The sequence below is a fragment of the Pituophis catenifer genome, unplaced genomic scaffold (genome assembly GCF_029215685.1).
Source record: "Pituophis catenifer annectens isolate HBS135680 unplaced genomic scaffold, rPitCat1.0.hap2 SCAF_2, whole genome shotgun sequence".
NCBI classification, from domain to species: domain Eukaryota; kingdom Metazoa; phylum Chordata; class Lepidosauria; order Squamata; family Colubridae; genus Pituophis; species Pituophis catenifer.
The window spans coordinates 229895070-229911368 of NW_027256882.1; the positions used below are offsets into that span (position 1 = coordinate 229895070).

General features: G+C 39.4%; 1 protein-coding gene across 1 annotated transcript in view; it reads right to left on the bottom strand.

The window, feature by feature from the left end:
• The window catches only part of LOC139311227 (guanine nucleotide-binding protein subunit alpha-14-like), a 40096-nt gene extending 32115 nt beyond the window's left edge, over window positions 1-7981 (bottom strand). Inside the window, exon 1 of the mRNA XM_070935620.1 lies at window positions 7867-7981. Within this exon, the coding sequence (XP_070791721.1) occupies window positions 7867-7981 (115 nt within the window). The remainder of the gene's footprint in view (window positions 1-7866) is intronic.
• Window positions 7982-16299: the final 8318 nt, after the last annotated feature.

The window sequence follows — 16299 nt, forward strand, 5'->3', positions numbered from 1 at the left end:
GGGGGCTGGACTAGAAGACCTCCAAGGTCCCTTCCAGCTCTATTCTGACTGATTGAATTTTTAAAATCAATATTCTGAAGTAAAACATATGCAGTTGCAAGTTTAGCATTTTGCCGAGACAAAAACACATTGCGTGCTCTCTGGTGGTAATGTTCTCATTTGGGCCTTATAATTCAGCTGAATTCAGCTATAATTGAGCTTTCATAAAACTGATTTTAAGATATTTGTCATAATATCTTTGTCATAACTGATTTTAAGATATTTGTCATAACAGGAAATACATTGAAATCCCATTGTGTGCTTAAACCTTGTGTGCTTAAATAATACTGCCATCCCAATACAGGCACAAATCTGCAACAATTGATAGTTCAATGAGGCAGTGTTTACTTTAGATGTCTAAAAGTTAAGCCCACAATTTCAGTATCTAGAGACTGTTGTGGCTTTCCTGAAAGAAATTCATTTGCAGCAATCAGTTCTTACTGCCGCTTCTCAATGTATTATTATCCCCAATTGTTCTCCTTTTCCATTTTCCAGTGAAGCACAAGAACTGACAAAGAGGCTTTACTTTCCCCACTATAATAAGAATAATTTATAACCTGCTGGTGTTTTTGTAACCAGTGGCTGATCCATACAGACTCTGACGTTATTCCACATTCTTCTAAAATCAAGAGCAAGATTCATTGCCTCAAGCACGATACAAACCCTTTCTTTCTCAATTCTTATGGATTCATCATCTGATAATACAATGAAGCTATCATGGCACATCTCCACATAGCATTTTCTAATGAGCAGAGCAATTTTGGACGTAGCTTCAAAGCATGAAAGCATCTACCTATGGGAAAATTAAGTCCAGCTGTGATCAAAGGCTGATTTTTTTTTATAGAGTGGTATCCAGAAGATAAACACTTACATTCAACCCCAAGTCAAAAGACCATTTAACAAATAAGTACTGTAATAAACTGTCAAGATAAACTTTCCACAATCTGGTATCCTACAGGTGCACTGACTATAATTCCCATCACTCTCTCCAACATGACTGATTTATAGTCAAACATATGAAAGTGGCAGCGGGAATATCAGATTATGAAGGTTTGGTCTAGACATGACCCAACTCCCATAAAAATGTGAAGAAGCCAGACTCCCGTAGTTATCAAAACCCTATCAATTTCAGACCGCAGAGACTTTATAAGCACAAAAGCTACTTTTCATATCCTAACTACAGAAGTTTGGGGGGGGGGTGTTTGTAACTGAAATTGCTATGCTGACAGCATCTTCTCTCTTCATTGTTCTCCCCTGACCCTTTTTTCCTTTGTACATTTTTCTTGACCTTTAAACATTAATTTTAATGTGGACCTGATACATCTTGAGATTTTGGCAGTGGTTTGCTCTCCTAGCTTCACATTTAGTTCCTGAACATTTCGTTACCAGCCTAGGTAACATCATCACGGGACTTCAGTAGAAATATCTTGCTCTATTCCTCAGGTTGAGATTTTTTAGCATTTAGTGCAGCTAAAACAAGGGCAAATATTGCTTCACAAGAACAACAGAGCGGGACCTTACAAAATGTTGGGGAGATTTCAGATGTCATACAAGTCACTTAGAAGCCCACCAACCACCAAATGGAACCTAATGAAAAAAAAAAAGAAAACCAGAAGCTAAATAAGCCAAGACCCAGGAATTTGCCTTTGTGCTTGAACTGAGCTAAATGAGCCACATACTTTCCACATAAAGTTTTACATTGGTCTTTTCAGCAATATAATTTATGGTGCATGCAGGCATGGGAGAAAACAATTTGCTACTGTTACATTAAGTAATTGAATGCAATTTTTTACCCGTCTACTCCAAATACTCCAGAGATCTACCAGAAGTCCCTAGAACTAGCTGATGTTACATTTTTCCTTTGTCATAGTAGGTGCAGTAAGCTTAATTGATCATTAATTTAACAAAAACTTATCTAAAAATTGTATTGAGAGCTATATTCATCCCCTAGTGAAATTGAAAAACCTGCTGGTTTTACTGTTACCAAGGAGACATGCTGTCGCTCTCCCTTTCCTTTGAGTATTTTTCATAACTCAGAAAAAGCAATAATTGTATTTGGTTTTTGCAGACAGGAAATCCACTTCAAGACTTAATACAACCACAATGCTCTCTCATTCATGTGATACTGAGATTTTGAAGGGATTAGTTACATGTTTGTAAAAAAATTAATAACTGAAAATATTGAAGTATTCCTTATTGTGAAGAGTTTGTGAGGTAACGCAGGACAGAACAGCTAGTCTGTTGAGAACCATGGCATATCTGAAAGCTAAGTAGAAGTTTCAATCAGAAGTATATTATTACTTCAGTAATTGCTAAGAAAACTCTCCCTGATTCAATTACTACGGTACTATCATTCACAAGTTTCTTACTTTATATGTCACCCTGTCACTCCATCAGATCAGGAAGTAAAGACATCCTTGTTTGCCTAAACTCATAGTTAGGACTTTAAAAAAAAAGATGGGATAAAAATACAACAATAACGATTCTGTATAAGTAAATACAAAAATGACTCAGGGTCCTATGACTAATGACAATAACTGGTCTTCAAGCTTTTATGCTTATATATTTACTTGCTTCACTGTTCTTTTCCTTTTTCTGGAAAACTGAAAAAATTGGGTAAAACCTTGCTATTCTTATTAACTGGTATGTGTGTATAGCATAGTATTGTAAATAGCAGCGATGGCTAATGTTTTTGCCATTGCCCCCATGCCCCCGCACATGTGCATGCAACACCCCCGGGCTCCCCTACTTTTGGCACACAACAGCAAAAAAATTACCTGGTAGGCCCGTTTTTTTTGCCCTCCCCAGGCTCCAGAGGCTTTCTTGGAGCCTGGGGAGGGCGAAAATGGCCTTCCCCACCTGCCCCAGAGGCCCTCCAGAGGCTGGAAATGGCCCATTTCCCGACTTCTGATGGGAACGGAAGGCCCATTTTTCAGTCTCTCCAGGCTCCAGAGGCTTTCTTGGAGCCTGGGGAGGGTAAAAACGGCCTCCCCCCCAGAGGCCCTCCAGAGGCCGGAAATGGCCTGTTTCCCAACTTCTGGTGGGACCAGAAGGCCCGAAAATCAGCTGGCCAGCGCACCCAAAATCCATGCACCCTGGAGCTGAGCTAGGGCAACAATCGCGTGCCCACAGGTATGGTTCAACGTGCCACCTGACAATAAAGAAAATTATTCAGAAAATGCCAAGTCATGAAAATGAGCTGCATACAAACATTGCAAATGTCTGACTATATCAAGCAAACATAAATCATTTTCATTTAAAAAAATATAAATGTGCTAATCAATATTTCTAAATGTATGTTCCAATAACTGTAACCAGAAATTGTAGGCATATAATCAATTTTACTAAGAAAATGAACAAAATGTAAATGTAAATTCACTTCGTTGCACTTTTGTTTAACCACATTTTATTTCTTTTATTTATATAGTGTATAAACTCTTACTCAAGAGGCTTTGTAATCAAAATCAAAGGCAAAATTAATGCAACAAATAATATAAATTAAATGTTAACAAAAATATAATGGGACAAATATTTTTCTAATTACCAAATTAACAAGGCCTTCCAGAACCATTCCTTGGAAGACATAAGAGAGAGGACACTGAGAGCCAGTTTGGGCTAGTGGTTAAGGCACCAGGCTAGAAAACCAGAAAACAGTGAGTTCTAGTCTCACCTTAGGCATGAGAGCCAGCTGGGCGACTTTGGGTCAATCACTCTCTCCTAGCCCATGTCAGGCTTGCATGACAAGCCGATCAGTCAATTCCTGCGGAATGGGATGGACCAACACTTAGTTGAGCCAAAATTAGAAAAAGCAGATTCTGCACTTGCAGAAAAACACAAAGAAAAATAAGAGGGAGGCCACTCTTGTGTTGAGGATACACCAGAGATGGGTTTCAGCAGGTACTGACCAGTTCTGGAGAACCAGTAGTGGAAAGTTTGAGTAGTTCGGAGAACCGGTAGTAAAAATTCTGACTGACCCCACCCCCATCTTATTCTCTGCCTCCCAAGTCCCAGCTGATTGGGAGGAAATGGGGATTTTGCAGTAACCTTCCTCTGGAGTGGGGAGGGAATGGAGATTTTACTTTATCCTTCCCCTGCCCTACTCACCAAGCCATGCCACACCCACCAAGCCATGCCACGCCCACCAAGCCACACCCACAGAACCGGTAGTAAAAAAATTTGAAACCCACCACTGGGATAAACTGTTATAAATGAGGGGAGCAGTCATCAAAATGCCTGCCTCTTTGACCCTTCCTGTCCTACCTCTTGATAAGAGGAGATTTCAGCAAAGAGCATCTATTCACCCAGATCTGTCATGCAGAATTTACCTGAGATAGAAAATCTCCAAGAGCTTCTGAGCTTCACTTTAAGGAGGTTGCAGAAATAATTGTTTTGCAGAAAGCTTGGGAAGGAGGATACTCTGAAAGTATTACTGCTTAAAAAGTCATGTGCCCCATCATAAACTCCAGTTGAGCACAAGAGCAACCAAAGGAGACACTACTTAGAAACTTAGAGTCACATATTGCATAGCACTAACCTTATAGTGACATACATTGGGGTAAGGAAAAAAAACACTTATCTAATCTTGGGCTGCCTCAGGCATAGGCTGCTTTAGAAGTGGTGAGTGAGGTAGTAGTATAGATGTGAGCTTAGATACTCAGATCTTGAGTTATATAGGACTTGGTCTTGTCATTGTTATTTAAATCTGGCAGATTGTGGGAATGGAGGTAAAATGAATATTTAGGGTCTGTCATTCTGTTAAACAGTTCTCAGGAACACATCTTAAAAGGTGCTTTTGTCTTGATTTGTGAACATCCAATACAGTTTTTCCGTTTCAGACATGAATTTCATTCAAAATCACTGTTGCAGTAGTAACAAAATAGAATGAGCAAATAATTAACCACAAATGAGGTTCAGGCATAACTAATGCGGTTTTGAAAGCATCATACAATACATTACTGGCTTTAATGAGGTTTAGTTGCGTCAATATTTTGGTTACTAACTATTTTACCTGTGCCGATTCAAATCACTATCCTTGATTTTCAATTGTTTTAAGACTATGTTGCTAGTACTAATCATAAATAGTAATGGCGATAACTGAATTGGCAGATAAAATGAATTTTCTTTTCTTTTTTTGATATTTAGAACAGAAATACATGTTTCAGAAGATTCACTCAAAAAGCTGTTATTGCTTATATGAGAAAGCCAAGGTTTCACACATGAGCTTTACCCCTTTTTTCAAGCACTCTAACCAGTACTTTAAAATCGTTTTGAAATATACTAAATAGAATATCACCATTTATCCTATGAGCAAGAAAGAATATGGCTATTGCTATTTAACTATTGTGTTTGTATGAATAAACATAAAAATGTTTCAAAAAAATAGTTCACCATTTTCCTACTAAAATTCTTCCTCCCAAGTTCCAAGCAGTCATCTGAAATTTTAATTAGAATATAACAAAGTTTTTTATTCCATGTCATTCATTGGCCTGTCTGACTCAGCAATGTCAATATCCATTTTTTTCCCTTCTCTATACAGGTAGCCCTCGACTTACAAACCACAACGGAGCCCAAAATTTCCATTGCTAAGCAAGACAGTTGTTCAGTGACTTGTGCCCCATTTTACAACAGTAAAATAACTTTCTTGCCACAGTTATTAAGTGAATCACTACAATAGTTAAATGAATCATGTGATCATTAAGAGAATCTGGCTTTTCCCATTGATTTTGCGTGTCGGAAGCCGGCCAGGAAAGTTACAACTGGTGATCACATGATCCCGAGTCAGTGCAACTGTCATAAATACATGCCAGTTGCTAAGCACCCAGATTTTGATCGTGCGACCATAGGGATGCTGCAACAGTTGCAAATGTGAAAACTGGACATAAATCACTTTTTTCCAGTTCTAACTTTGAACGGTCACTAAACAAACAGTTGTAAGTCAATGACTATCTGTAATGCCTCAAAATACATTTCTCTTTCACCTGAGCTGCTTCCCATCCTTAACAACCAATTACGATATTTTGGACAAGAAGAATATCCACGTTGTAAAAGCAAAGTGCTACTAAAGGTAAAGGTAAAGGTTTCCCTCGCACATATGTGCTAGTCGTTCCCAACTCTAGGGGGTGGTGTTTATCGCCGTTTCAAAGCCAAGGAGCCAGTGCTGTCCGAAGACATCTCTGTGGTCATGTGGATCATATTTCTCTACCTAATCACACCACAATCACTATAACAAGAGTGATGTTCCCAAAACATTGCATTCACTTCATCCTTAGATTATCAGCTGTTAATTATACCAGTGTTAAAGCTTATTTATTTCAAGACTATCCAAGAACAACCTCTACGTGCATAAAATCTCTTAAGCATCATCACCCTTTACCATGGAGGAAAGTCAGATGCCTGACAGTGACTGGAAACAGAGACAATAAAGGTGGATTAGATCACAGACATCAAGAATGGTTCATAGGCTGGATGTTCGTCTTGTGGAATTCCATACTTAAAGAAAGAGGCGGGAAGGAGTGTCTTGAAGGTGATTGTTTTCATTGGGACCACAATAAGAACTTTATTCGCTCACAGCTTCTATTTTAAAAATTTCCTTTAAAAAACACCATGCAGAGAACCAAGTTTAGCAAAAGGTGCAGCCTGATGTTACCTATTGTGTGTTGCCTTGGCTGCAGTGTGGGCTTCCTTCCTCTGGGCTGGTTTTAGCTTTCTCACATTAATCTAATAGCGGTTTAGTAAAATCCAGAGGGACTGCAGAATCAATGCAGATGATTGTTATTAACTGCATGCTGGCTGAACCATCCCCAAAAATCATTCTCCCCCCACTCTGGTCTATCATCATAACAACCTTGGGGAATGGAGTTATCTCGGTAGTGGTTTGCCAAAGTCACATGGTGAGTTTCATGGCTGGACTGAGTGCAGTGTCCTGGTCCAAACTGAATATCGACTCATGCTACCATGAGTGTTGGGGTTCTTGCACCACAATAGAGGGGTTGCCTCTAAGAAGTCCTAATCTTAGTGATAACATGCAGTAAAGCGCCCAGTCACAGCAGAAGCATGAACTGTGCAAACGTGGCAAAGAAATCACATGGCAATTATGTACATAAATTCTGTCCACATTCCCTCAATTCCGTGTAATATAAACTGGACTTCAAAGTCTATTCAATTAGACTACACCATTACTCACCTATCCTAGATAAGAAGCCAGTGACTGCCCCTCCCCAACAATTTCTGAATAAACTTCCTGCATTCAGCTGTCTGTATCTCTCAGTAAAGTAAGGTTGGAAATAGCCTCAAGTAAATTCCCTAGAAACATCAGCACCTTGGTCTCCGGTCCTGCCCCTTAAATTAGGATTATATGACCTAATTTACTAGTAATTTTATTTAAAACAAGCCTTTTAAATTAGGAATAAGCACATTTACAAATCTCAGCCTCAACTTTCATGTTAAAATACCAGGCCAAAATAATACTAGCAACTCTTAACCAGAACATCTATGGAGAGTCATCCATCCAGGTTATGGTTGTCCCAAAGGTGCTTTTTTTCAAGAGGCAACTGGGTTTCCTGGTGTTTTCTTTGAAGACGTTTCGCTTCTCATTCAAGAAGCTTCTTCAGCTCTGAAACAGAACCTCTTAACTTAACCATTCGGGGAATCCTGCCCTAAATCCTGCGATCTTGGCAGGGGTGAGCCCGGGGTTTCTGCTCCTGCCCTCAGCAGGTTCTCGATCTGTCCCCAGATCGCTCCTGAAGCGGATCCCCAAGGCTGCGCCTCCTGGGCTGACCCCACCCTGGCCGAACCCAAAACCCAGGCAGGACGGGCCGGCCGGCTCACCCAAGAGCAGCAACTTCAGCTCCTTGCTAGAATGCCGCTTGTCTCGACGCAGCCGCCGCTCGATCTCCAGCCTCAGGAGCTGCTCTTCGGATAAGCAGCAGCATTGCCCGCCCATGCTCGGCAGCCGGGCTGAGGGCGCCCCTTCCTTTGGGAACTTCGAAGATCCCTCGGATAACTCGGGCGCTTCTTCCCCGCCAGGCACAAAACACCGATCGGGCCAGTCGAGGGCAACGGCGGGAGGCCGCAACTCCGGCTGAATTGTCAGCGGACTCGGCTTGTTCCCCCAGGGAGAGCGCAAGTCCCTCGGTCGGCCACGCCCCTTCAACCCACGTTCACTTTTCGGGAAGGAGCCTTTCCGCTTCTGCCCGACGCGGGTTTGTTTTCCTTGTGCTGCAAGGGAGCGTTGCAAGTTGCAGCCTTTACTTTCTTCCCTTCTACGGCTGCTGTTCCGGGAACAGCAGATCCGGCCCTAACCCCTCCCCCCCTCCCTTCAGACGTTCGGGATGAACATCCGACAACCTCAAGGTTACCTGGGTTGTCTTCGTTTCAGCAGCCGCACCTTCGCCATCGCCCTCGTTCCTTCGGGATCGCTTCTTCCTAAAAGTCCGTTTAAACGCACCGAATCGACGCCACGGTTTACTGAACAAAACAAAACAAAACAAAACAAAACAAAACAAAACACAAAGGTTTGACAGAGTTACCCAGCGCAATGTCCTAAATCGTGGCTTAACAAGCCACAATGGCTGGCTTGGTGTAATGTGTTAAGCCGAAGCTAAACCACGTTATGGATCAGAACCAGTTTTGTTTATGCTTTGCTGCTCAGTGAGATTGGGGGGAAGGGGAAGAGGAAGAAATGCAAGATGATGGGTGTGGTGTTGTGATCCAAGCTCCACATGCCTGTTGTCATGTGCACATACAAAACAGGCAGAGCTTGGGTTGTGACAGAGCTCCCACCATCTGGCTGATTTTGATCAGCCTCCTTTGGAGGAAGCTTCTAAATCCTAATGTGGTTAATATAAGGTTTGGTCCAGATTGTTATAGGTCATTAATCATGGTTCATGATTCAATGATACATGTGAAGCGGGTGAGTAGATTCAATTAGAAGTATCAAAACTCATTGAAAAAAACATATTTTTTTTTGAACTAGTAACTTCACAACAGGATCCAGCTCACTTCTTTAGTGAGGGCCAGTTGTCATCAGTTATTGACTTTGGTGATTTTGCATCTCTGGATTCTTTACTTGCCTCTGTTTTCTATCAGTGTCAACATTTGAGGGGTCTGCTTGTTCATTTCCCATAGCTTTTCCCAATTTTGTCCTTTTCTTTTTCTACATGCCTTTACAGGTACATTCTTCCCAGTACCGATATTGCACAATGCACATCCCTCTCCAGGCAGGATAACAAACTTCACAGAGCTGAATTTTTGAACTTTTACCTGTTGGGTGGATACTGCTTGCACACCTTCAGTAGCAAATCTCGTTTCCCGTAACTTTCCAATTTTGTCCTTCTCTTTTTCTGCATGCCTTTACAGGTATATTCTTCCCAGTACAGATATCATTGCACAATGCACATCCCTCTCCAGGCACGATAAATAAACTTCACCAAGCTGAATTTTTGAACTTTCACCTGTTGGGTGGATATTGCCTTGCACACCTTTAGTAGTGAATTCCTGTCACAAGATGTTGAAAAGCAGGATCCCTGGAACCACCACAGACCACCAACAAGAAGCAATAATAATTTAAACATACAGTACTTAGTCCAAGAAAACTGTGTTTCCTATATATAAACACAGTTTTCTTGGATTAAGTACTGGATGGATGGATAGATGGATGGATGGATGGATGGATGGATGATAGATAGATAGATAGATAGATAGATAGATAGATAGATAGATAGACGATAGATAGATATGGATGGATGGATGATAAATAGGTATGTAGGTAGGTATTGTAGGAAGTTAGCACCCACCCCTTTCCTGGAAGAGTGAAATATTTTAGGAAATATGAAAAAGGCAGAATATTATATTTCCCTGGGATAAGCATATTTTGAAGCAGCTCCCATCTTCCTGCCCCCACCCTTTGTTAATGGGCCATTAAGGCCTGGGCCAGTCTATTCTACATAACAAAGATCTGCCTCCTTCAGGCAGAGCCATAGTAGGAACTGCCAAAGATCCAACAAAGATAGGATTAGCCCTCTACACAATAGCAGCAGAAACTCACCACATGTGACCTGGGAAGCACATGTGACCATCAGCCAGCAAGGCCCCCACCCCCTGGGAGTCTGACAACTAATCAGGATACTCTTTCGGGGCCCCAAGAAATGCAGAGCCAGAGAGAGCATAAAAACCCAAGGATTTACTGTATCTGCCCCTTTTCTGTTCAGGAACTCAAGCCATGTGATCCTGTCCGCCATTAAACCATCTTTTCAAGCAGTCTCCATGTTTCCAGTGTCTGTTTCCCCACTTGGAGCAGAACCTAGAAGGATGTTTCTTCCAACAGTATGTAGGTAGATAGGTAGATAGAGATGGATGAATGATAGATAAATAGATAGATAGAGATGGATGGATGGATGATAGGTAGGTAGGTAGGTAGACAGACAGACAGACAGACAGACAGACAGACAGACAGATAGATAGATAGATAGACAGATAGATATGGATGGATGATAGGTAGGTAGGTAGATAGATAGAGATAGGTAGATGGATAGATAGATAGATAGATAGATAGATAGATATAGATGGATGATAGATAGAAAGATAGATAGATAGATAGATAGATAGAGAAATATATATATATATATAATTTTTCCAGCCCAACAGAATTTTGGAAATAAATCGTTGAGGGGCCTTGAGATGGACTCACTCCATCTGTCTGTTTGTCTATCATCAGAAGACCTTTGTAAACTAAATGGGATGAAATTTCATTGGGAAGAGGGAGCCATAGAAGGAAAGATTGAATTCAACATAATCCAGATCTGTAGAAAAATGTTCCAGAAAAACTCCCTTACTGCATTCCTGTCAGAGAGACAGTTGAGCAGTGACTCGGAATGTGCTGATTGCTCCATTCTAAATGCCCCTCCCTCTTAGTCATGTGACCCAGAGAGGATGTATATAACCTGCTTTGTACCTCCCAGTCCTTGCAGAAACACGTATAGAGGTACAAAGGTGTGACATGGCACCTCATTCTACAGCAGAAAATGGAACCACCTCGTATGAATACTGTTGGGAAAGAGTTGGGGGAAAAGGTTTACTCCATCTTTTTATTCTTTTCAAATCTAGCAAAATCTTTGTAAGAAATTTCCTAAAGAGGCTTAAGACTTTGGCTAGTAGACAGACTTAGTATAAAGGAGTTTCTGAGGTCATCAAACTGGCTAGATATTATATTTTAATGACATATTCTCTTGGTGGTCTTCAAAAAAAGTTGTAGCTAGTTACTTCCAATTAGGATGAGAAATACTTCCTACGGGATTGCTGATCTATAGCCTTTACTTTGTTTCAGTTCCACTCTGTTGATGCTTGCAATATTGACGTCTTCTCTTGGGTATGCATTCATACTCTTTCCAACTCAGTTGATGGTCTCCTTGTCCTCACCCTCCCTCCGCCCATTGTTATATATACACTTTCACCTTAAATCCTAATTTCTAGAGGAGGTTGAGGATGAAATTTGGGAAGAAATTTCTTAAACTGGATTTATTTCCAGACAGTTTACACATGGGAGGCTAGCAGCTGATGGCTGCAGTGCTGAAAAGCTATAAAGCTTATTCTTGTTCTTACTGTTTATTTTATTACTCATAGTTCGACATTCTTACTCTTTTTTTTCCTGCAGGCTGACCCTGCTAACCTTGAAAGGAAAGTCCAATGGGGATATATTATGGGAATTCCCCAAACTCCCACTGCATTGTGATCCATACTGAGGCAATATTAGCTCATGTACTGCAATTAATAAACATAGTTGGGCCTAAGGAAGTGTTAGGCTGGATGGCCCTCTTTCTGGGAATCAGGAACGGTGAGGTAAAGGGCATTCAATTGTTGGAAGAAATATTCTTCTGGGTTCAGTTCCAAGTGGGGAAAAAGACACTGGATTCATGGAAGTTGCTTGGAAAAAAGGTTTATTGATGAACAAGATCACATGGCTTGAGTTCCTGAGCAGAAAAAGGGCCAAGATGCTGAGAGCGCCTTGATTTTATGCCCTCTGTTGGGCTTTATTTATTTATTTATTTATTTATTTACTTATTTATTTATTTATTTATTTATTATTCAAATTTCTATACCGTCCTTCTCCTTTCGGACTCAGGGCGGTGAACAGCCAAAATAAAACATTTATACATAAAGTACGATTAAAAATAGATTTAAAATAATTAAATTTGGCCCATAGTTTAAAATTTATCAATTTAAAATCCATATCAAAATTTAAAATCAACCATAAAATCATAAAATCAAGAGAGAGGGCTTTGAATTTGAGCTTGTATTCTGATTGGTTGTCAGAGTCCTGCGGGGCCATGCAGGGGTAACTCTGTAGGTTGTCTTTTGAGTTCCAGGCTTGGTTGAGCCTTGCTGGGTGATGCAATCTCTGACCTTCTCCCATACCAATAACAATGCATTCCTTATATAAATAACTTGGAGAAGTGGAAGAATCTTCAATTGTCACTAATGGAAAGGATTGCAATAATAAAGACGAATATATTACCAAGATTATTATTCATATTTCAGACAGTACCAATAAAAATTGAAAAGACTTATTTTCAACAGCTTAATAAGATAATAAGGAAATTTATATGGCAAGGGAAAAAAGCAAGAATAAGCATAAAAATGCTTCAGGACATGAGATTACGTGGAGGATTTGGGTTACCAAATTGGGAATTGTATTACCAGGCAGCAGCATTGACTTGGATGAAGGAATGGGTTGAATTAAGAAATACAAGACTATTAACACTGGAAGGTCATGATTTACAATTGGGATGGCATGCATTTTTATGGTAGGGTAGAAATTAGATACATATGTACTTTCATAGACATTATATAAGGTGCTGCCTTTCATTTACGGATAAATTCCATCTATGTTCAATATTTAGTAAATTCTGTGATCTGATTCCACAAATTAGTATCTTGCGAGCTTCATGCGAGCTTGATGTCTTATCTTCAGTAGTGCATATTGCTCTTTGATATGATAAGAGCAAGGGTGCCCTTGGCCTAAGCAGGAGAATCTGGTAATCAGGGAGTGGTGACAATGAAAGGACTGGAACAGTTCATGGGTGTAACTAGTTATTTATTAATATCAGACTGCTTCTTATATTGTAAACAGGAGTTATAAGTCACAGGTAATCTATGTTTTATATACAGAATGCAAATAAGGAGAAGAAAGTGGCTGTGATTGAGTTTAAGACATTCTATGCATTGGTCTAATAAAAATATTAGACATTGTCTCTTCTCTGGGCCAGTATAATTAATTTTGCTTTTGAGTGAATGTTGGAAGTGTAAAAGTAAAGAAAGGACTTTTAATTATCTATGGTGGATATGTGATAAAGCAAAAAAAAAATGGAGTATGATTCATATTTTAATACAGAAAATTTTGAAAATGAAGATAAAGATGAAACCAGAAATTTTTCTCTTGAGTGTAATAGAAAAAGACTAATATTGGAACTTTGTTACTATATAATATATGTTGACAGTGGCAAGACTATTGTATTAGAAGGACACTTCGATTCCTACCATGGACAAATGGTTGCAGAAGCTGATGGAGTTGGCTCAAATGGCAAAAATTGACTATTTTGATTAAAGAAAAGAATATAAGTACTTCTGTTTCCACATGGAGGCTGCTTCTGAACTTTGTGCTTGAAGTGGAAAAGAATGAAACTTTGATTTTGGGTTTTACCGATTAGATCCTTATAGAAATGGCTAGTTTATATTATTATGAAAAAAACAAAAAGTTGTGATTTGATGTTAATGCCTTATTTTACTGAAACAGAGAGTCAGAAGTCAATGCTTCTTTTTCTTTTTCCTAATCCTTCCTCACTTTTCTTCCCCCCTTCCCCCCCACTGTTTTCCTATTTACTTTCGTATTTTGTATCTTACTTTATCTTATAACTCAATAAAAATGTTAAAATGGAATTTTGCTTTTGGGAGTACTGCTGTTAATAATAATGAAGGTGAAACAGGCTTTAACATTCAATGCCTTATTTAACAGTGTTACATAGAACAATAATTGCTCTTTAGGCTCCTGTCATTTTAATATTCCATTTATTAATATTTTAACATTTTAGAGTATCAGTGCATTTTAGATCTATCCATACAGGTAGTCTTCGACTTATGACTGTAATGGAGCCTACTCATTATGATAAGTTATGATGGTTGTAAAATGATCATCAGGTGACTGATTTTACTTTTTGGGGGGGGGGGGACGTTTAGCAAATGCAGCAGTTGTAAAGCTAATGCTGTGGTCATTAAGCAAACCAATTGTTCATTAAGGGATGGTTTTGCTGAAAACCAGAAGTAAATGCCAGGTTTTGCCAGGCAAAAACATCATAAAATGTGGTCACATGACTGCAGAATGCTGCAAACAGCCATAAATGCCAAGAGCCTGAAATGTGGTCATGTGACCAGGGGGGTCAGCTGTCAGAACTTTGGAACAGCGTTATAACTACTTCTGGCAAGCTCTGTCATAACTTCGAGTGGTCACTAAGCAACTGGTTAGTTGAGGATTACCTATAGTTTTAAGTACACTTTATATGTCTATCCATAGTTTCAAGTGTCTGGTTTCATCAAAAGATATTTTGGGAACTGAAAAGTAAAACTGGATTAATTTGTGTATCCCATAAAACATCAACTTCATTTTGTTGAGGTTTACAGAAGGCCTGAAGTCTGGCTGCTTGAATGAGAAACAAAGAGATGTTGTATCTGAATGCAAAGTCACTTTTAGATCTAATCAGCTGTCATATGCCTACCTTCAGATGCATAATAGAAAGCTGATAGAAGATTTTTGCAAAATGTGTGTTATTTGTATATGAGCAGTGTGGTGGCCTAGTGGTGAAGATGCTTGCCTCTCACTTGGAAAGTTGAGAGTTCAACCATGGGTAGCTGCTGATGTTTCTCTCCTAGAGCAGACACACACACACACAAATGCTCTGAACTCTGTGTGACATCAGGAAGGGCATCCGGCCAGTAAATGCTCAGCTCCATCCAGTCACCCCAACTGAATCCTGAATTATGGGATTATGGGCTTGTAAATAGGGAGTTTAATATATTATTTATATCACAACAAGATTATACATAATATGTTTCCTTTGGTTTCACTTTATACTTTGGGGTTATCACCCTATAATACAAGAATAATATAATGAGGAAATGTATCAATAAAACAAGCTTGCACTTTCCTATACAAAAGATTGAAACTTACTAATTAAAATGATAACAAGCCAACATAATTATGCCAAGGTAATCACAATACAAGGGAATTTGTTCAAGTATGATAAAAATGGAATGTAGATCTCCATCAGCTGAGGCTGTATTTCATTTATAGATTTTCTAGTTTTGTGTTTATTTGGTCTTAACCACAAGGAGTTGCTCTTAAGGTTTGTAGGAAGAAAAGACAAGGAAGTGCCTTCAGGGAACAGGTTTTGTAGAACTGGAGAAATTAAGCAATTAAGGACACAGTGGTCCATTGAGCAATTAGTCTTTATCATAGACTGTGCTGGACAAGAGGCAAGTTTTAACAGTTATCTGTTATCTGATAACTCATTGGTCAGAACCTTTAGTTTTAGTTTAGGAAAGTTCTGGTTGGTCATTTTTTTCCTAATATTTTTGGTTCCTGTATTTCTTGCAACATTGCTAAAGAGAGAAGACTCCTCTAATCAGTTAAAAAAGTCCATTCTATTGTTCTAGCAAAATAGCAGCAGCAGCTCAAGAGAATCAAATACTTAACATTTGTATGGTATCAGGATAAAATTACATGGGCCTCTTTAAATAGGTTTAATATGTCCTCATTTCTGTCTTAATTTTGTGGTAGCATGAAGGGGAAAGAATGGATACTTGTCAACCCCATCCTAGATGAATATTTACTCTGGCCGAGGCATGACTTTAGATCAGGAGTCTCCAACCTTGGCAACTTTAAGACTTGTGGACTTCAACTCCCAGAATTCCTCAGCCAGATTCCAGTAGTTATGGAAATTGATTGTAGAGGGGTTCAGATTATGGGAAAATAGCTGCTTTTTTAAAATAATGAAATTTATGGAAGAAGATGTAAGACTCCTGACAGACCACACAAGGTTTGCTGGCTGAGGAACTCTGAGAGTTGAAATCCACAAGTCTTAAAGTTGCCAAGGTTGGAGACCCCTGCTTTAGATCATATAGAGGGGCAAATGTCTTTGAATCCAAGCTAATAAAGACAGAGATTGTAGATCAGTGTTTCTCAACCTTGGTAGCTTGAAGATGGGTGGACTT